The sequence below is a fragment of the Myxine glutinosa genome, chromosome 2 (assembly GCF_964187855.1).
Source record: "Myxine glutinosa chromosome 2, kmMyxGlut1.1, whole genome shotgun sequence".
Taxonomy (NCBI): domain Eukaryota; kingdom Metazoa; phylum Chordata; class Myxini; order Myxiniformes; family Myxinidae; genus Myxine; species Myxine glutinosa.
Genome location: NC_136262.1, coordinates 54,416,373 through 54,439,392, shown reverse-complemented (window position 1 = coordinate 54,439,392; position 23,020 = coordinate 54,416,373). Strand labels below are relative to the sequence as shown.

The 23,020-nt window shown below is 44.3% G+C and overlaps 1 protein-coding gene across 5 annotated transcripts in view; it reads left to right on the top strand.

The window, feature by feature from the left end:
• KIDINS220 (kinase D interacting substrate 220) overlaps nt 1-23,020 on the top strand; it is a 186,845-nt gene that overhangs the window by 142,149 nt on the left and 21,676 nt on the right. For 3 of the 5 annotated variants that reach the window (XM_068108192.2, XM_068108193.2, XM_068108194.2), the window contains 5 exons: nt 2,858-2,911; nt 11,569-11,679; nt 13,595-13,693; nt 14,258-14,578; nt 14,715-15,806. In XM_068108192.2, the coding sequence (XP_067964293.2) occupies nt 2,858-2,911; nt 11,569-11,679; nt 13,595-13,693; nt 14,258-14,578; nt 14,715-15,770 (1,641 nt within the window). In that variant the 3' untranslated portion in view covers nt 15,771-15,806. The remainder of the gene's footprint in view (nt 1-2,857; nt 2,912-11,568; nt 11,680-13,594; nt 13,694-14,257; nt 14,579-14,714; nt 15,807-23,020) is intronic. The other 2 variants (XM_068108197.2, XM_068108196.2) reach the window with 1 other exon arrangement.

Genomic DNA, 23,020 nt, shown 5'->3' with positions numbered 1-23,020 from the left:
ATTAAAATTGCGCAAACACGTTTTCATGTCAATCAGCGTGAAAATTTCCACTTCTACGATATTTTCATATATGGCCCATCGGTTCTGAAATATCACCTTTTTCCTCGATCTCAAAATTAACACTCAGTTTAGTTGCCATTTGTATCACAGCAACCAACAAATTTGTCATCTGTACCGACTTTCTTGACGTCTGTTTGACTCATTGTGACACTGTTAACAAGCTCTTCTTCCTCGCTGGAGCTAGAAGGGAGGAGTAAAGTGTGGCCTGCAGGTGGACGGACCTCTCTATGTGCAGACATACCTTTTTTTGTTATCCTTCAGTGAAGGTGTCACAGATATGTAGACACCTCTGAGGAAACGAAAATGTTCTTCAACAACGGGACAATCGGGACATCCAATGTAAAGGCTACAATAAGTTTTATTTGTTTTCTCATCGATCTATACTACAGACATATTAAACTTGGCATTTAATATGGAATTTATTTTTTTTCTTGACTTCGGTTTACTTTCTTAACTCAGTATATCAATCTGGTGAGTTTCTTTTACACTTTGGTGATTTATTTGTTAAAAGAACCATGTCACTGATTGTCTGTCGCAGCAAGAAGTCAACAACAGGATTATATCACAGGTGGCGTGGCAAAATGTACGGACAGGTGCATTTGACGATTGGCTTCACAGTCGGGTATACAAGGGTTGTTGCGTTCTTTATTAGTGGAAAACAACTGCTGCACGTCTCCAAAAGTTATTGCCGCTTCCTCTGGAGATGGTCCGTCAACTCGACAATGCTGTTTGTCATGGAGTGGTGGCTTTACGAAATTACAGCATGAAAGAGCGTGCTATTGCTCGGCAGTATGGCATCACTCAAGGTCAGGTGTCAAAGATCCTGAAACGAAATGCTCAGAGGGGTGTCCCTACTCCAATACCGAGGCCAGGACGTCCCCGCAGAACCACAAGGAGGGATGATCGCCAGCTGCACTGGTTAGTCCGCAATGGCCGTACCAAGTCAGCTAATCGGCTTCGGGCTGAGTGGCAGCAACTGACAAATGTGCTGGTATCCAGAAGGCGAGTCAACCAACGACTGGTTCAAGCAGGCTATCGTGCCAGGCGTCCCCTGAGAAAGCCACACCTGACCAGACAACACTGCCAGCGCCGATTGCAGTGGGCCAGAGAGCACCGTCAATGGCAGCCAGGACACTGGAATCATGTGATCTTCAGTGACGAGTCTAGATTTCTGGTCTATCGTCAAGATGGCCGCGTCCGAGTGCGCAGACAAGTGCATGAAGCCTACAACAAAGATTGTATAGTGCCAAGAGTACAAGCTGGAGGTGGTGGGGTGACCGTTTGGGCTGCTTTTCATGCAGGGGGCAAAACTAACCTGGTTGTTCTGAATGGAAACCTGAACCAGTTCAAGTACAGGGCCATTCTGGAAGAAACATTGCTTCCATTTGCTCGTGCAGCCTTTCGAGGAAACTTTGTCTTCCAAGATGACAATGCACGGCCTCATCATGCTCGCATGATCCAACACTTTCTTGCTGACCGTGGTGTACAGCATATGGAGTGGCCTGCCATGTCCCCGGATATGAATCCGATAGAGAACTTGTGGGCAGAATTAACGCGTCAAATCGACAACTTGGACCAGCAGCCTGCCTCTGTGCGTGAATTGCAGCAGGCTATTGTCACTGCATGGCAAGCGATTCCTGTCCAAACCTTGGCAAATCTCGTGAACAGCATGCCTCAACGTGTACGTGCTCTCCTGAATGCTCGTGGGGGTTACACGAAGTACTGAACTGTAATTTTGCTGTCGGTAATCCGAGTCGTAATTTAACCTTTGTTTTTGTTTTTAAAAAAATTGACTAATGTGCAAAATAAAGAGATACTTCTGTAAAACGTACAGAAGTTTAACACAGTAATGTCCATGAATTGAGTTCGATATCAGTTTCCATCACTTTCAAGGATCAATTTATTTGTTTCGAAATGTCAAATGTGGTTTTTGTTTCTTTTAAAGGTTACATTAACAAAATCTAGAATACTTTCAACATAATTCCAATGAACTTTTGGTTCTAAGACATCTTGAAAAGTAAGTACACCCCCACAAAAAAAATATTCCATATTAAATGCCAAGTCTGTATAAGAGATTCTGTCAGTCTGTTTCTGTGTCACCATTTTTCTCAGTGATGGCCAAACGGATCTTTGTCAAACTTTCAGAGGTTCATTGGCGAGTGTTGGGGAGTTTTAGGGGTTTTTTGTTTGAATTTCTAATTTTGAAAAAAAAAAAGGTTTAATTATTTTTTGATTTTTTGATTATTTTTTTTGGGGAATCGCTTTATAGTGCCTAAGCATTTGTAGCGATGTGAAAGGTAATAGTAAATGATCCCTGATGCCATTCCTTAATGGGTGTAGGGAAGTTTGCTAGGCCCCCACAAAAAATACAAAGCAAAAACAATTTGATTTCTTCAAAATGCCAACAACATTAGAATGGCACCGGACAACGACGGGTACCCCTGCTAGTTTTAAAGATGATGCCCAGTTCTGTTATGAATGAGTCAATTATCTTGTTTCAGGCCAGTTTAACTTATTTGGTTTACTGTTTGCTTTTCACTTTTCTTCACGAATGACTTCTGGAGAATTTAAGGCTATTTGCTTGCTATTTGAGACTTAGAGTGTAATGATCTATTCTCTGCAAAAGGTTATTACCCGGTAGAGTGGGCAGGAGGTTAAGGGGGGCGGGGGGGATAGGAAGCCAATGTTTGTAAGCGGCTATTTTTTCTAAGTGCAAGAGTTAACGGTTTGTTGAGATCTGGTCGTCATTTTTCATTGCATCGGTTTTGTTGTCAGCTGGATCATTTGCACTCGGCAGGCAATTATCCCTGAAGATGAGTCCGAGTCCGAGTACGGGTCGCCGGCCCATCGGGTAATGCCCCGCTCTGGCATGTAGGCTTCTGGCTGTGGCTCGTGCTTTTCTGTTTATTGCCACAAGCCTCCTGTTGGCATCTCGCATGTGGTGTGCAGAGCTTCATGATGACTGCATGCATTAAATTATCCTCTTTTTTTTTCAGGAGAGTTGTCTCTCCTGAAACTAAGTAGGTCAACTGAATTGTACTATATCACCAACACTGATGCGATAATTTAAACCCGTTGGCATTACAATGAAAAGGTGCTTGTTTAGATAGCCACTGTTAAGATTGTATGTGTAGTCCTCTGCACGGGACTGAACTGCATGCTTTCCCATGTATGTAAACACTCGAGCATTTGTTGGGTTGTCGAGTGACCTTCTGGCAGTGCCCGTGTCCGCATGCTGTGTGCCTCATGTGAAACCCTGAGCTGCTCGCTGAGCCATAACACTTTTCACAATTCCAGGTTTATCTCAGTCAGTTTTGTTCATTCGTTCAAAGTACGTAATCACTGGTAATAAGAAAAGAAAAATAACGTGATCCTCGATTTGCAAGAATGTGGATGGAGGCCCTGCTGGAACGGAGGGCAAGACGGGGCATTATTTTTTTTTTTATCAGTGAGAAAGGACACAGGACAGCCTTGCATTGCATCGCTCTTAGACAATCAGCTTGGCTATATTAGAACTTTGGCACCGACCTCGAGACCTTGGGGACCTGATAAGTGCACTTCGTCGTGTCCTTGTTTAATGTCCCAGTTCCTACTTTTATTAAGTTAAACGTTTTGCCCTCTGGTTTGCGCAGAGGAAAGGCGTGTTCTGGGAGGCATCATTAAGTGACATTCACAATCGTGCGGACGGCTGTTTTGCTCTTCTCGAACTCTCTGCGCATAACTATTGCACCTGGAAATGTTTTTGAGCTGAATCTCATCAGAATGCAGCTTAGAAAAGTAACTCTCTCGTCTCTATATTCTAAAAGCCGGTATGTGAATCATGGTTGTTGATTTCTCAATTAGCACGTTTGAAAATCAAAAAACAGTCATACCTTCTCCATTTTATGTGTTAAGCATTTATGCAAGTTTTCAGATGGATGTGTATGCATGGTATTTGATTTCACAGATTCCATATATATATATATATATATATATATATATATATATATAATTATATATATATAAATAAATTATATTTTAGGTTATTTACTCTTTGTGACTAAATGGTGGAAAAGTTATTATTAGGTTTCCTCTACAATTATATTGCAGAGGAATACCTTTTGTTTCTGTTGGAGTTTTTCTTATTATTATTCTTCCACACTATTTTTGACGTCTGAAAACTTTAAAATGAATATTCTCAGCAACCGTTGGTCCGATTGACAAGAAATTTTCATCAAGTGATCACCTAGGCACGTATAATTTTTACTGCCAATTATGACGTGATAGGTCACGTGGTATGGGCGCCATCTTGGAAAACACCTTCAACTCTGCCCCTCTATCTCCGAAACGGCTCAATGGAAAAAATGGAGTCATGGCTCATTCTAAATAACTCTGCAATGGGACCAAAAAACATGTTTATTTAGTATATTAAAAATGCTAACGTTACGAGGTTAGAATTCGACAAATAGATCCCTTGCTCCCACGAATAGGATATTTTTTTCAGAATGCGTTGTACGTCACATTTCGAATTCGACAAATAGATCCCCCGAAAAATTTCGACGTCGTACGTTACATGGTTCGGCCGCCATATTGTTTTTCGTGAAAAACACTAAAACCCCTTTTTATCTGGAACGGCTGAACAGATCGAGCCCAAACATTGCATGCAAAATCGCATAGCCATGACGAACAAAAAGTTCAGTGATCATGATGTCATGCGTCACATGGTTTCGGAGTTATGACGTTTTTAAGCAAAAGTTTTGATAAGTCACATGGTTTGGCCACAATAAATACTTGAACGACAATCATTAAAAGCTTTTATCTCTTGAACCACTGCATTGATCGACTTTAAATTTTAATGCGATGTAGCTCTCATCAAGCGGAATAAGTGTTTAAAATTTCAACATGATGGGTTGTATGGTCTGGAAGCTGGAAGTCGTTATTGCTGGTAGAAGAAGAAACCTCTCCTCAGTGAAAGACACATGAAAGCCCGCTTGGAGTTTGCAAAAAAGCACCGAAAGGACTCTCAGACTGTGAGAAGCAAGATTCTGTGGTCTGATGAAACCAAGATTGAACTGTTTGGCTTCCGTCGGGCCACTCTGCCATAAAGCCCAGATCGGTGGAGTGTTTCAGTGATGGTTGTCCTTCTGGAGGTTTCTCCCATCTCCACACAGGATCTCTGGAGCTCAGCCAGAGTGACCATCGGGTTCGTGGTCACCTCTCTCACCAAGGCCCTTCTCCCCCGATTGCTCAGTTTGGCTGGGCGGCCAGCTCTAGGAAGAGTCCTGGTTGTTCCAAACTTCTTCCATTTAAGAATTATGGAGGCCGCTGTGCTCTTGGGAACCTTCAATGCAGCAGAATATTTTTTGTAGGCTTCCCCAGATCTGTGCCTCGACACAATCCTGTCTCTGAGCTCTGCAGGCAGTTCCTTCGACCTCATGGCTTGGTTTTTGGTCTGATATGCATTGTCAGCTGTGAGACCTTATATAGACAGGTGTGTGCCTTTCCAAATCATGTCCAATCAATTGGATTTACCACAGGTGGACTCCAATCAAGGTGTAGAAACATCGCAAAGATGATCAAGAGAAATGGGAGACACCTGAGCTAAATTTCAAGTGTCATAGCAAAGGGTATGAATACTTATGTCAATGTGATAATTCAGTTTTTTCTTTTTGATAAATTTACAAAACTTTCTGAAAGCCTGTTTGCTCTTTGCCGTTATGGGGTATTGAGTGTAGATTGATGAGGGGAAAAATGAATTTAAACGATTTCAGCATAAGGCTGCAACATAACAAAATATGAACAAAGTGAAGGGGACTGAATACTTTCTGAACGCACTGTATGGCCTATCCACCGACATAACTATATATATATATATATATCAGTCACTATGCGACCTTCATATCATCAGTGGAGAACCGCCAGCAAGGTGTCCCATACAGCTGCTGCTGCACCTTGCTGGGAGCGATAAGCACCGCCTGCCACACGGTAACGTTATCTCTGGTATCCACTCATCATATGGAGTCGACCTGGTTGCGGTTGGGAGTTACTAATAATGGTATCTGTAATCTGGTTCTCCAACCTAATGAGCGGACAGCATGACGTCATCGCCATGCATGTCCGCATTGCCTGCAAAGCTCCAGAGGAACCATCCAGCAGTGCGTCATTACGGATTATAAATTCAGATACTGTCACAAGTGCATGCAAAACTCACAGTTACCGACCTGGTTTCGCCCTTGTTGGGGCTTCATCAGGGCAACGCAGTGATAGGATGGGGAGATTGCTTGGTTTTCCAACCCTCGAGCAGCCCACGTACAGCTGGCCATGGGAAGTACCCGGCATTGCCGGGCGGGGGAAGGGAGTGGAGGAGGATGGGGAGGGGAGGGGAACGGGGGAGGAGGGGAGGAGAGGGTGGGGAGGGGAGAAGAGGGGGGCAGGTGAGAAGAGGGGGGGAGGGGAGAAGAGGGGGGGAGGGGAGAAGAGGAGGGAGGGGGAGGAGAGGGGAGAAGAGGAGGGAGGGGAGAAGAGGAGGGAGGGGGAGGAGAGGGGAGGGGGGGGGAGGTTAGGGGAGGGGGAGGGGGGAGTGGAGGGGGAGTGGAGGGGGAGGGGGGAGGTAATGGTCCGCTCATTAGGTTGGTCCGTCATGGTCCGTCATGCTGTCCGCTCATTAGGTTGGAGAACCAGATTACAGATACCATATATATATATTGTTGCGGACGCGGTTAAAGATGTTATTTACCGAGCGGTTGGTATTACCGCGACCGAACAGTTATTCCCCGACTAATACCCGATTTGCCCCAAACTTTGGCCGGATCGCGCCACCGCTATTCAATCGGGAAAACTCTAAAGCGACCGAATGCAAAGAGGAAAACGAAGGCAAAGAAAGGTTTGGAAATACTACTAAATTTATTTACTATTCACACACATAAGCAAAAAGACAGCAGTCACGTTTATTTACAAGCACATGAGACGCAGGTGACACAGTGAAAATACTAGCTTATACAGACTTATTGTTACTACCCAGGGACAAGACAAAAGACAGACTACGAGCACACTTACACGGGGAATGATGATAGGGATGGCAGGTGGGTGGCTGGTGGATGGCTGGCGGGATAGGGAGGTCCAACTAGTTCTGCAGCTGATTGACTCGTGGGCAGCCGCCACTCCTTCGCGGCCCTGCTCCAAACTGCCGTCCAGGCCTCACGCTGCTGTGGCTGCAGTTTCGGTGGCTCCAGCTGCAGCAAATGCAGTTTCAGTGGCTCGAGCTGCAGCAAGTGCAGTTTCGGTGGCTCAAGCTGCAGTGAGTGCAGTTTCGGTGGCTCGAGCTGCAGTTCAACCCTGGACTTCTTCTCGTCTCTCTGTCGTCAAAGCTCATCTCCCTGGTCTTTGAAACGCCCTGCCGTGGGTTATATAGGCCCCACCCCTCAACCTTCGCGAACCTCCTCGATCTTTCTTTCCACACCCTCTCCAAGTCCAACCCCTTGTTCGTGGTTGGTTGAGTGGGGCTGACTCACTCCTCCCCTCTATGACGAGGTGGGGACCCGCCTTTCTTCCCCAACCCTGCCTCGTGGTCAATGGCGGATGAAGAGAAAACCGCCCAAAATGCAGTTGGCAATGCGAATGGCAATTGACGAAAAGGGGGAATGGAAGTTTTGGGAGTGGGAATGGAAGTTTTGGGAGTGGGAATGAAGTTTTGGGAGTGGGAATGAAGTTTTGGGAGTGGGAATGAAGGGAATCTATCTCTTTCACTGGTGCAATGGAGTATTTCAATTAATGGGAGACACAGCCTTACCCTAAAACACATAATAAGATATAAGTTATCGAACAGGGGTATTCTATGATTAGCTGTGGTGTGGATGCTTTATGGATTAATTATGGGACGCCCTTTGACCTTTACACAGCTCCGGAGGCAGGAGGCGCAGACTCGAGCAATATTCATCACCAATTTACCACAATACAACACAATCAAAAAAATACAGTCCTCATATCCGCAACAATATATATATATATATATATATATATACATATATTACGGTGGTGCTCAAAATAATTTTTTTTAAATATTTACTGGGACATGGCTTTATGTTGTTCCTTTTGTTCCAAAATGAAAAGACACCAAATATGAAAGCAATCTGATTTTATTTAGGGGTGCCACATCAGCCTTCAAACTAAAGGTGTCTACAAAACTTTTCTATATATGGATCGAAAGCAAAACCAGAAGTTTGTTTTATGAAAATCCACCCTCCACTCACTTTCTTTGTATTCTAGCAAACACAAGTTACAATAGCTGCACAAATAGCACTATATTGCTATGAAAACTCAAATTCAATGATAACAATCCAAATGTTCAGTTCATAAAATGAAGAGACACCATATCACATAATATTAAAAAACCCAAATATAATGAGAAATGTAACTCCTATTTCTGGGCCTGTTTCACCACTGTTGCCTTCTTGGCATCGGGGTACATCTTCCTGTGAGCAGCAACAACTTGGAGCAGAGCTTGCTTTTGCTCTTCATCCTTTGTAAGGAGCTTATTGTAGTCTTGTATCAATGCGACACCCCTTTCTGCCCTGTCGTTCACCATGACTAAGCCACTGGCGGCTTTCTTTGCTTCCTGAAAGCTGGTTTCTTGCTCCCATGAACCAGGATCCTTATCCATCCAATCAGTTGGGGTCCCTAGGATGCTGAAGAAATGCTTGGTGTGTTTTGTTATGAGGCCAGCGATTGACAGGGCGGTTCCTCGTTTGATAGCTGGTCTCTTTGGAGAGGGGTTTTCACCGTCATTTTTCAATGCTTCAATCATATTGATCTTGCTTTCTTTGTCACTTCTGGTGTCAAAGAATGCAAATGCCACTAGTACTGGGCTCATGTACCACGTGTGGCGGCCAAGTGCCTTCAAGGCTGCCTGAGCCATCTTCTGATTGATTTGTTCAAACTTTTCCAACTTCTTGAAGAGGTTAATGTCATTCAGGGGAGCCTCAATAGCTTGTGGAGCCCGAAACCAAGCCTGTACATACACAAGGCAGACAAAAATGTTGAAGGCTCGGAGTTCTCTCGCCTCTCGAAGTGTCAAGTGGATCTCTGACCGAAACATGAACACCTGTAGTGAATATAGTGCTTTTGCCATCCATGTGGCTCTGTGCATTGCTCCTGGAGCCATGATCCGGATTCCACGAGGTGGGATTCCTCCCATGTAGATGACAGTCAGTTCTAGGAGTTCACGATAATCATCTCGTGGCTGCTGATCTTTCAAACACACAAGAACGTTTTTGCTTCCAACACAGTGTCTACAGATCCCATTGAAGCCTTCCTCTCTGAGAATTGATCGTGAAGAAACTTCCTGTCCTCGGGGTTGGTGATTATGGCCTCCGAATCTGCATGCCTAAGATCAAACGTCTTCTCCAAGGAGGCCTTGAAGGATGCTTCCTTTTTCTCTTGGGTCGCACCACCCCGCTTTGCACCTTTTTGGAGGCTCCTCCATTCTTCATATAGCCTCTCCAAACGATGGATGCAGTGCTGCTTCGTCGTTGTAGGTAGGTGAGCTTTTTCCCAGAACTTCACAACCTCTTCAATGGTGAGGGTTGCACTCTCCCGGGCAGTGCGATTCTCCTTCTTCAGGTGATGGAAAAACAGGACAAGAGATTGATACAGTCGGGAGCTTGGCACCTTTGATGGCATCTCCAGAAGTGGACCCAATGAGATACACATTATCCTGAGCCCGAGTTTTCAATGAAACACTGGTACTAGCACATGCCATAATCTGCAAAATAAGCAAGAATGTGGGTAAAATCCTGTTAATTCTTACTCCACAGGATCACTCTCTACAAAAGAGCCACAGTCAATAAGTTAGGCCTACATATTACACACTAAAAAAGCGTACCCCTGACCCCGGGAACCTGTACAAAACATGCATGAAAATTGCCCAGATAGTGATCATAGGAAGTCTCAAAACTGTATGTATAATATATTGTATATATATAATGTATAATGTGTATTTATGTATATTTATTATTTAATGTATATTTACTATATATTTATTTTTAATATTATATTTAATGTATATATATAATTATGTATTTATTTTGTGTATATACAGCCCAAAAAATGGGAAATTCCTATTTTTGCATGGGGGAAAATTCATCACTGATGTGGCACCCCTAAATATTATTGGATTCCATTCAAATTTGGTGTGGTTTCCTTTGACACCAAAAGGAACAAAAATAGACCATGTCCCGGAGAAAATCTGCATTTTGCTTTTTTGAAGCCCACCCTAAATTATATATATATATATATATTTATTTATTCATATATATATATATATATATATATATATATATATATATATATATATATATATAATATATATTATATATATTATATATATATATATATAATATATATATATATATATATATATATATATATATATATATATATATATATATATATATATATATATATATATATATATATATATATATATATATATATATATCGTGTGTGTGTGTTTGTCAACACACCAGCACCATTTAGTTTGAAAGAATAATTAACCAATACTCAAAAGTTGGAATGGCATGAAGAAACCATGGTCAAGTACATTGTGCACACGTACGTTTTTCCTTTAATCAAGGCTCTTTGATTAATATTAACCTGCACTTCCACCTGAATTCGTATATAAAAATAATTCACAAAAATGTATGTAGTTGCTGCCCGTTATCAATTTGTGGCAGGTACACATTTTTCTTTAACCTTCGGAATCTGCAAACCTTGAAAAAACAAAAAAAAGAAATGTTCCTACTGGGACATTGTGTGCAGGGTTTGACGAGCTCCACCAACTTCAAGGACGTGCTATTGATACACAATGTGAATACCATCGTGCAACAAAAGCTGCGTTGGTAAACATAGCAAATAATATTTTTTGTTATTTTTGCCGGCATGACTTTTGCTGCACTACTATTTTCTTCAGTAGCCCTTTCCACGGCTTTTTGCTTTGTTTGCTAAGTTGCTGCTGTGCACATGGTGTGGATAACATCTGCTTTGTATCAGAAACCTATTTTGCGTTATGGGGCGCTCCACAGTTGCCTCTCGGCTCGATCACGGCGTTTGATGACCGGTGCAGCCGAGTGCACCTTCCACGTGTGTGCATGGCTTTTCCGACTCATTTGGAGCATCATGTCCATGTCATTCATTGGTGTGCAATGAGTAACCAAAAGCCTAGTTCAAGCACCCATAGCTATCCTTTTTGGCGATCTGATACCAAATGCATTACCGGTGGAATTTGGACAGTGCATCATGCAATGGTCTCTTGGGATGCTGTTTGGATGGCTCTCCTGCATTCCTACTCATTTTCCTCTCATCCCAACACCCAAATTCTCCCTAGTATAAAGTTGAAGTATGGGAATTTTCATTACATTGCAGGTGGTTCAACATCTTGAGGTAATATTGCTGATCAATGGAATGATGCTGAGATTGTTTAATGCTGCTTGTCCATGTCTGTGTCTCTGCTCTTCTCTGGTCAATGGCCTCCAGGCACCTGGAGTGTTGAGTTCTCTCACTGTGTCAGGAGTGTGTGAGCGATTGGTTCATCTGGACGGTGTCGATCCGACTTTGCTTGGGCAGTACCAGGACCGCATTCGCAAGGTGAGGGGGCAAGTGGGGAGATGGGGAGCAGATAAGTAATCTTGGTATATATCCAAATAGTCTATCAACCATTCACTTTTATGACCTCAACCCTTATAAAGGGAAGAGAAGGAGAAGAAGATGAAGAATAAATCTACATGCCCAAATTCTGAAACAAGCTTTTGAAATTAGGCTGGGTTGGGCTCTTCAAATTATGCTGGAGTATCAAGGTGAGAGGGATGGAGAAATCCTTAAGCGAACACTTCATTAAGCAAAGATTGGTTTGTGCATGGCTATATGGAAAGCGAGAGGAATGGGTTGAGATTGAGAGGGTGGGAGATATTTGGAGGTCTTTGAGAAATCGGAGGGAAACGTTAGAACGGAAACCATGTCAGACAGTTCGGGTTTTTCTCCAAATAAAATGCCCAGGTGGTGCCTATGCTTTGTCATTAGGGTTTATAGCAAATGGGCATATGGAGCAGCTTAATGGTTTGAGCATTTACTGCATATGACCTGCGTACAGCTTCTTCTGAGAGCATATTGAAAAGGAAAAGTAATAATGTGCAGGGCTGCAGATATGTGCTGCACTGGAAATGGAGGAAATGAGGATTTGTGGGCGAATACCCCTGCACAGGGGGGTGACGTTATGGGGCATCGAGTGGTTTTTCATCGCGATATGCGAGTCATGCTCAAGGGATAACGTTTGCACGATGTTTGAAGAAGGACGTGGTTGTTGTACTCTCTTGCAAAGAGGAATATGCAGTGAACTAATTGAAGGGAAAAACAATCATACCCATCTTTCCTGTGCTCGGACTTTTATTTCCATTACGCCCCCTGGCCCCCTTTCCTTCCCACCACCCAACAAATCGAGCTCTTTTCACACTGTTAAATTGCTGTTCCTATTGATCTCGTGAAACATGTTGTCCTGTTCAGCAGCTGAAGCTTCTCCCTGCCTGAAATAATGTGCGTCATCCACGCTCCAAGCATTAACACGTCTGTCTCTGCATTCTTCCATTCCACTGATAGTCTCTGTCGCGTCTCGCAAATATTGGACATTCTACTGTGGCTGCTTCTTGGCTATATTGCATGCTTCCATGAACCAACCTGGTACTGCTATCTCAGCTCGCTCACCAGCGATGAGATAAAACTTTTGTGTTTTTTTTCACATGTTTGGACAAACTTTGATCCTGTGGTAGGATTTTACGATCAATCATTTAGTTGCATGTTTATGCCTAGGCTTCTCTTCTCTCCCCCTCCTCCCCCCTCCACCCACCGTCCCCTCTCCCTCCCTCTGCTGGAGGCCATATTGCTACATTTCTTAGCAAGGTCCTCTATCATCCGTCTGTCAGTGCTGCTAATACTTGTAATTGCACAATAATTTATTTTGCAGCAAACGGTGGTGATGTGAATATGTGGAGGTGTGGACCGTTTTTCATGCACACCCCATCGCTCACAACCCATCCTCCCTACCTCTTTCATTCCACTCACCTTGTTGAACGATAGTTAACCCAGAATCATTTACATGATTGATAGTGTCATCAAGTACCCTTCTTTCTTCTGCAAATCGGATTGCAGTGCAGACATATTGTTGCATGCCATGGCGAAAGAAGCATCTGTATTTTTAATGTTTGCAAACTTTGCAGTGTATCTTTAGTGGAGAGAAGAAAATAAATAACTAAAACTGATGGAACATCTGCACTTTGAGCCCCTATTTTAGCTTTTGGATGAGATTTACGACCTCAATTGAAAGTGTCCGACTAAATGTTTTCCTTCTGTCAAATAAGTGAGCTAGTCTCACCATCTCCAGGACATACCACAACACCCTTGCACTATGCAGGATCATTTCTCGTTAGAATTTTCTCTTCGTAATGATATCCCTCCTTGCTCATTGGTGCAACATCATATTCTTCCTTTGCTGGACTTCTTCCTCTCACAGGCAAACATCGGTGGCCGCGTGCTGACACAGTGCAACCTGGATGAGCTAAAAACGGAGATGGATATGAGCTTTGGAGATTGGCAACTCTTCAAAAGCATGGTATATGCCACTTGGGCTGTTTGAGTTTGTGATGGACATGGTAGCAGTTAGTGCCATTTATCAATAAATCCCCTTTTCCCCCAACCCTCTCACTCCAAAAAGACTGATGGTGATATGGGAGCTATTTACAGTACATCTGGTTTGGGACAATAGAAAGGGCAACTTTTCAGCTTCTGAATGGCCAGTTTGTTTTGGGGTCATTTGGTGCATTTATTTATTTATTTTTCGTGTTGCATGCCCTTTGCCAGGCATGGTCTGTGACATGTTGAGGTTTTGATAATATGCATTCTCCTTTTGTATGCATTTATCTTCACCCTTGTACGATTTTCCTTCAATGGTTTATACAATTATGCATTATATTCCAAACTTGATTAAATCTGTTTGCTGTGAGGTTTCTTTCTGACTTGAGAACTGGCTTCCTTGTAGTCACTCTATGTAGGCAAATGTGCCCTGCATGAGCATAATGAATCATAGGTACACCAAGGTGGTCCAGATATTTGTGTTCATCGTGGTGATTGAGCAATCTTATTGATGTTTTTATTTTATTTTATATTTTCTTTGTAGATCCTTGAACTCCGGCAGCTTGATGGTTTACCACCCAGCGATCTACACTCTGTCAGTGATGTGGCGGGCAGCAGCGTCGTGGGAGGTTGTCGTGGAGGGAGCTCTGTTGCTGGCTCGAGTATTGAGCCTCCATCAGCACCACGCGACAGACTTGGACGTTCCAGTGGTCTTTCTGTTGGAGGCAGCACGAGTAGTCCAGGCGGAGTTCCTTCAGGGCCAACCATAGGCCTGACTAATGACAAGTACAGCCTGAACTTCAGCTTTGAGGAATTGCAGACTGCCGGCCTAGAAGACATGGGAAGTCAAGTGGCTTTCTGGCAGGTGAGTTTTTCACATTGGAAATGAGAGAAAATCGATACCATAATTGGTTGTGATGGCTGTAGTTAAAATGTGTTGCTCTGATTAGTGTATACAACTTTAGCTCTTGCAAGTTATTTGCCGTTCACTTGATGTGCAGAGCGGTCGACGAACCCAGGATGCACTCTCACAGCGCACTCACTCAACATCGAGCCTGAACTCTGAGCTTTCGGTGCAAGATGTGATGCGGATGACTGAGAGGCAGCAGGCAGAATACCGAGATGCCTATGGAGCCTACATCAGTCAGATGGCGCAGGTTGATGGGACAGGTTGTGGGAGCTCCCTCAAGTCATCTCTGGTGACATCGCCAGAATCGCATGTGCACTTCTCATTGTTGTCTGAAACAAGCCGTGTGGACAAGTTGCGAATAAATGGTGCTGTATCAGGAGTCCGAGGCAAAAGTTGTGATCCTGGCCTAGTGGAGGCTGAAGTTCTAAACCCAATTGCGGAGGAGGAGGAGAGGCCTGGGTCAGTAGGACGGGCAAGTTCTAACCGCCGTACCCCAGGGGACAAGCTGGGAAAAGTGTTGCACGCTGTGGACTTGAAACACCGATGTTACCAGAAGTTGGGGAGCGATGATGAGACTTCTGGGTCTGAAGACCCTGATGGTGTTCCCTTGCTACCAGCCAACAAAGCTCCAGATGTAATTGGTGGGATGCCGCAAACCGTAGATACCGAGCTCGACACAAAGGAATGTTCTGGAAAAACTGTGCCACACACCGTCCGATGCAACCTTATTGAACTGGGAAGTGAGAACCTCAAAGAGGCACAAGATGAGGGGTACCTGGCACGTATGTCTATCTGTTCAGATCGCCAGAGCCCCATCACCTCTGATTGCTCAGAGAACAGCTTTCCTGCAGATGTACCAGAGACCAATGCTCCCTGGGCCCAATGTATTGACACTACAGCAACACTTTCCAGAGATGACAGTGTTGAAATGCTGAACAACAACCGTCTACATTTAGGTGTGGCAGACTCCGGAGACCACGCGACTGGTGGTGTGGCTGGGATGGATGTGAGTCACTTTGCACGTCCCATGGGCAACAGTGGCAGAAACAAATGCAAGAGCCAGGGCAATTGCAATGTGGAGGTGGCCGAAACTGCAGAAGCAGTCCAGAATCGAAAGGCGAGGGAGGATGGTGAAAATGTTCTCTAGGTCTTTCGTCAAAAGTTAAAGTATCATTTTTCACAGGTACGTAAATGCTACTATTAAAATGTTTTTTTTAAATGTTACATTAACAATTGGTTCCCGGTGTGTACCCTGGTTAGAATAGGTACACCGTATCCCTGCGTGTCATAAGAGACAACTTAGAGGGTTGTCGTCAGGAAGGGCATCCGGCCATAAAAAACATTGCCTCAAAAAGAGAACCATGACAATTACAATTACAACCACATATGGGCAGGGTACAGCCCGAAGTGGAGATCGGTTTCTGAGGTTTGGGACATAGAATGTAGGGACAATGACAGGGAGATCAGGAGAAGTGGTGGAAGTATTGATCAGAAGAAGAGTGGACATATGTTGTGTGCAAGAGACGAGATGGAAGGGAAGTGGTGTGAGAATGGTGAAGCGTAGGCAGGGACAGAAATACAAGTTTGTGTGGCAACGGTGCCCAGAGGGCATGAATGGTGTTGGTGTCCTGTTTTCTGAGGAGTTTGTAGACAGTGTGGTGAGTGTGACTAGAGTGAGTGATAGGTTGATGATGGTGAAAATGATGATTGGAAAGCTCTTGGTGAACGTCATCTCGGGATATGCTCCGCAGGTTGTTGGAGCGATGAAGAGAAAGACAAGTTCTGGTGTGCGATAGAGAAGCTGATGGAAAATGTGAAAGATGAGGACGTTGTTGTGGTAGGAGGAGACCTAAATGGACATGTGGGAAGGAGTATGGACGGTTTTGAGCGAGTTCATGGGGGTTACGGATATGGTGTGAGAAATGGAGAAGGTGAAAGGATTTTGGAGTTTGCTGATGGAGCTGGTTTGTTGATTTGTAATACTCAGTTCCAGAAAGAGGATAATAAGCTTGTTACATACACGTCAGGTGGGTCGACGACAACCGTTGACTACCTGATGGTGCGTAGGCGAGATAGGGGGCACCTCCGGGACACAAAGGTGATCCCGGGGGAGGAGGCTGTTTCACAGCACCACTTGGTTGTCTGCGACAAAAGGGTGAAAGGTGCGAAGAGAGCTCGGCGGGTGAAGTACCAACCGAGAATGCAGGTGTGGAGGTTGAAAGAGGTGACAGTAAGGGAGGCATTAAAAGAGAGGCTGAGTGTAGGGTAGAGGATGATGTGGTTGAGCTTGAAAGTGGTTGGATGTCAATGAAAGATAGACTGTTGGGAGCCGTTGGTGAGGTATGTGGATGGACAAAAGGACAACCGAGGCACTCAGAAACATGGTGGTGGGATGAGGAAGTTGGAAAGAGTATTGACGAGAAGAGGAAGAAGTTCAAGGAGTTGCAGAAGGCGAATGGTATGGGAGCAGAAAAAGCAGAGCATGAAAGTTAGAAGGCTGCAAAGAAAGAGGTAGCAAAGGCGCAGGAGGCATGTAGGAAAATGTTCGGAGAAAGCTTGGATTCGGAAGAGGGTCAGAGAGCGGTATTCAGGATTGCAAAGCAGATAGCGAAAGAGAGGTGTGATGTGATGGGGGTGAGTTGCTTGAAGGATGAAGTTGGGCAAATCGTTGTGGACCCAGATGGAATTAAAGGAAGATGGAAAAGATATATGGAAATGCTGTTGAATACAGAGAATGAATGGGATGGCAACATAGAGAGTAACCCAGTTTTAGGACCGGCAGAGAAGATAACTGAGAAGGAAGTTGAGGAAGCGATAAAAGCAATGAAGAGTAGAAAAGCGGGAGGGCCGACGGGAGTTGTGGGAGATATGTTGAAGGCAGCAGGAAGTGGGGGTGTGAAGAGAATGACAGAGATCTGTAATCTGGTGGTGAAAGAAGGCCGCATTCCAGTGGATTGGGACCTGAGTACCCTCGTCCCTCTATACAAGGGGAAAGGTGACCCTCTGGAGTGTGGCTCGTACCAAGCGATAAAGTTATTGGAGCATGGAATGAAGGTATTGGAAAGGGTGTTGGAGAGGAGGATAAGGAAGAAGGTGAAGATCAACGAAATGCAGTTTGGATTTATGCCAGGAAGAGGAACGACAGACGCGCTCTTTATTGTGAGGCAGTTGCAGGAGAAGTACATGGAGAAGAGGAAGAAGTTGTTTCTTGGGTTTGTTGATCTGGAGAAAGCATTCGATAGGGTTCCACGCAAAGTATTGACATGGGCATTGAGTAAGTTAGGAGTGGAGGAATGGTTCATCAGAGTAGTGATGGCAATGTACAAAAGAGCGCGCACAGCTGTAAGGAAGAAGGACGGGAACAATGGTGAGTTTGAGGTGAAGGTGGGAGTGCATCAGGGGTCGGTACTAAGTCCACTACTATTTGTAGCTGTGATGGAGGTGCTGGCTCAGAACGTAAAGGAGGGTTTACCGTGGGAGTTGTTGTATGCAGATGATCTGTTGTTGATTGCGGAAAGTATGGATGGACTGAAGGAAAAGATGAACAAGTGGAAGGAATGTATAGAGACAAAAGGTCTGAAGGTGAATATAGCAAAGACGAAGGTGATGGCAAGTGGTAAAGCATGTGGTGAGGTGGAAAGAACTGGGAAGTGGCCATGTGCTGTGTGCAGGAAGGGTGTCGGAGTGAACTCCATTCAATGTACAATGTGTGCTGAGTGGGTTCATCAAAAATGTAGTGGTCTGAGAGGGTCATTAACCAGTGTGGCAGCTACATTCAAATGTAAGGTGTGCACAGAGAGAGCTGCAGATGGAGGAAATGTTGAGTTGGATCTTGGAGACGGCATGAAGCTGAAAGGTGTGAAAACATTTTGCTACCTCGGAGACATGCTGAATGGAGAAGGTGGATCAGACTCGGCAACGGTTGCAAGAGTGAGATGTGCATGGAAGAAGTTTCGGGAACTGAGTGGCATGCTGATGAGGAGGGGAGTGTCGTTGAAGCTGAAGGGAAAGGTGTATGCTGCATGTGTGAGAAGTGTTATGATTTATGGGAGCGAGACATGGGTAATGAACGTAGAGCAGCAACGAAGGCTGGAAAGGCTGGAAATGCAACTGGTTCGGTGGATGTGCGGAGTATCGTTGAGAGAGATGAAGACAAATGATGAATTGCGAAAGATGATGGGAATAGAGCCTGTGATTGATGCTGTGAAGAGGAACAGGTTGAGATGGTTTGGTCATGTGTTGAGGAAGGATGAAAGTGACTGGTTGAGAAGAGTGATGGAAATGAATGTAGAAGGAAGTGGAGGACGGGGAAGACCGAGAAAGACTTGGCTAAAGATGGTGGAAGAAGAAATGCGGGCAAGGGGGTTAACAAGGAGAGATGCAGAAAATAGGGCAAAATGGAGAAGATTGTCATGGGGACCGCAAGGCTAACCCCCGCTCTAGCAGGGAAAATGGCCTTAAAATGCATGTTGTACATTAACAATTGGTGCATATAAGGTAAATAAACAAATTAATTAAAATAATTGTCAATTTCTTTGTTGTCCATCCTTCCATCCATCCATCCATCCATCCAACCATCCAACCAAAATTGAGCTCATTCATTCAAAGTATTAACCTCTACGTTTGTCCATGTCTTTCTGACTAATGCTGCACATCCCTTTGCAATATCTGCACATTTTCTGAATGTAATTTATCAGAGGCAATTGAAGGTGGCGGAGAGGCCAGTTTGGCAGGTGATAATGAGCTGGCTGGTCACATGATTAGGTGATGTTGCAGGACACAGTGCTGCTTTTGTTTTCCAAGCCATGATTACAGTGGACTGATCCTTCACTGAGGTGATATTGTTTTGTGCCAATTCGCTGACATGGCTGATTGAAAATTGAACATTTCATATGCCAGTTTGACTGTGGGTGTATTTAAGCCAATTGTGACCCAAAATAAACTTAACAGTTGTAATTCGGAAGAGATTCACTCGGTGTAGCACAACCTTGCTTGTGAATAAGCATGCATGTGTATTTTTACCAATAGGCATGCACAAGTATCTGTCTGTGTCATATATGTATATATATATATATATATATATATATATATATATATATATATATATATATATATATATATATATATATACGTATATATATATGTATATATATATATATATATATATATATATATATATCTATCTATAATTCCAGTAATCTCTGTCTGTACGTTTGTACGTTTGTCTGTGACCGCTGTTTCTCGACAACCACGGGCCCGATATACTTTTAACTTGCCAGGTATATTGCTGGGGACCCGAGGATGTGCCTTTTCAAGGTTTCATATTAATCGGACAATTACTTACCGAGCTATGTCCAAAAAACGATTCAACCAATCAGAGAGCAGCGAACGATCGCGTGTGCCGAACGTGGAGGACACACTCTGCCTCGGATGGCACATTTGAGAGCGTATTCATTTATTTCACGTTTGCAAACTATGTTGGCGTTAAACTACGTTTTAAAACTAATAAAAACGAATTTGCGATTCATTCGCTTTCCTGCGCGTTTGTGCACGCGATGGCGATTTCTTTACCAAACTCCGGAAGCCGTTCGCTTTGGACCAAACCATTGCATGTAAATAGAGGGGGGGGATTGTCACCGTACTCGCAAGCCGTTCGCTTTGGACCAAACCATTTCATGTAAATAGAGGGGGGGGATATAATTTTAGATATAGATATAGTACGGGCAATGCCCTAGTATATATAATATAGTTATATAGTTGTTGGAGTGCCTTATAGGGGGTAATTTGCATAGTATAGCGATAGTTATTTCTCTAGTGCATGTCAGGTAAAAACGCATCTCGCTATACGTGATCGGTGCCGGCCCAAATGTGACTACAGATATACGGTGGTATATATAGAGTCAGCGGGTGAGAAAGCGATCGAGCGACAAAATTTGATCAAGGCACAGCAACGACTCGATATGATGTAGTTAGGTAGAAGGTGGATTGATCGTGGGTTAAAGAGGATCGTTTGACGCAGTCCCATAAACTGTGCCAATCCCCGAGATGGACGCATGATGGTTGCCCATGCAGTGTTGCCAGTTTGGTTAAGGAAATAGTTTATTCGTTACTATCGAATGCCGGGCTGAGGGAGCCTTTGTTTCGTGTTTCCGATGTGCTGGGCAGGAACAAGGTGTGATTATAACGTCGCAGTGATTTTTGATAAATAGTTCATGACGTCCCGTGCTCGTGGTGTATCTCGGCAACTCTCGGCGGTTCCGGGTTGGCGCGGGTTTCATCGCACGGTGTTTCGGGTTGGCGCTTGTGTCTCGTCTCTCGGCATTTTGTCATACGGCATGTCCGGGTGGATGCATGTCTCTCGATGTGTCCAGTTGCTTCACGAAGCGCAGAACGAACAGTCGTAGGACTAGGTGCACGTTTCCTCTCACGACGTTTCTTTATCGGTGCACGAAGAGCGAGACGACAAACGGTCGAAGGACCAGGTGTGTGTGTGTTGCTGAGTGAGGCGTGGCAGAGCGATACTCATAAGAATTCAAGCCACGTTGGAGCTGCAACTTTTGCCAGTAGAGCAAGACTCATTTGGACTGTGTGTCGGACGGAATACTTGCTTTCTCCGGAAGAGCGTGAGGACGCCTGTTGAGCACTAATGATACTGAGGAGGCCGGCTTAGAGGATTATTCGGGCAGCTTGGAGTGGAGCCAGAATCCAAGACTGACCATTCATTGGACAATCCTAGAGGGGACGCGTGAGCGACCAAATGAACACTGTACGCGGAAGCGGATTCGGACCGACCGCCGCTAACGGTGAACATTGCACCTACGTTTGCTCCCATGCCTTTGGTCTGATAGTCATTGTCTGAGTACTGCAAGTGCTGTCGTGGTCATTGTAGCACGCTCATAAGTCATAGACACCGGCTAACAAGTTCCCCCGATTGTAAAACCGGGAAAACCCTTACAATGCATGTATTAGAATAAGCGTGAGGTAATTTGTGAATTTTGGATTATCTGTCGTTATGCGTTTAGCAAGCTGCTGTCTTCCTGCCCATCATGTGTTTGTCAAAAACAACTTCCCTTGAGACCTTTTTAATGATTTATCCCTTTGTAATTTGTCTTAAGTGTCCTTTTTAAACAATCAGAGAGGTCATTGGCACGAGTTCAGGTGGGAAAATCTGCCGTCACAACCAAAACTCGCACCACCAATCTAGGTGAGAGGTCATAGGGATTGCCCACCTACAGACTGGGCCCGAGCCAATGACAGCTAAGTGGGGTGAGGGCTAAGATGACAAAGGGTGGTGCGAACTGCAGGGACGGAGATGATGCTCCGGGACCCAACAATGAAAACTGTGCGCTATCTCAGTGAGTTTTGCACGAGACGCAACCTGCCTGCAGCCTTCCACCAGCCCCCACCTCATGCCGGCCTGCCTTCCATCCTGTTGCCGGCTTGTGCTTGCGGTACGAACCGAATTCCTGGCAGGGCCATATTCACCTTTGGCTCTCGCTGTGTCCTGCCTATCCTGTCATTTTCTCCGTAGTCTTTTGTTTGAGTCTGAGGCCTTTATGGACATAGATAAATAACGAGGTCCCATCCGTACTTTTCTCGGGATGTGTAGGGGTTTGTAGATGATAAATAATTTTATTGCTTTTTATATTTTTTATATTTTGTATTGTAATAATTGTAGTGTTTTGTGTATGTTTGTGTATGTGTTTTGTGTATGTTTGGAGGACGGTACAGCTATATTAGCCAATAGCGTCCATTAAATGAACCGATTAGGTTTGTGGTGATTGCTGCTCACCATGAAATGTACTTGTGTCCGAGCGACCACTGCTCTGGTCGCTAATGTGGGTGATCAGGCATATGGTAGTTGTCAGCATGTCCCGACTGGCTCAGGCACTGCACGGTAACGCGGCAAATAGGCCCGGGATCCTGAATCTGGAGCCGGGACACCTGAATCAGTTGACCGACGTGACTGCTTTGACACGGTTTGTTGGGATTCAGACCGGGCAACTGGGACAGGTACATTGCACGTGTGTGTGCGTGTGACCGGCACATTATTTTCACATGTGGAAGGTCAACGTCGTAATAAAAACTTTCAATGGGACCATCTGGTCCCACATTTCCGTTGTGCACTTCCGGTATAATTTATATTACAGCTTTAAACATCAATCTTCTTGATGGTTTACTAAAGTCTATATAACCCGATATTGATTGGGTGAATCAACTTCTATATCGATATACAGGGCGAGTCAAAAGTAGTGCCCGCGCCCGATTTCTTTTTTTTCGGCTGTCAGATTCTTTCTGGGATTACATGTTGTTAATAATTGTCTTGCAGATTATTAATTTTTTTTTTTTTTTTTTTTTTTTTGTATACAAGATCGAAGCTCGTGAAAGAGCTAACAT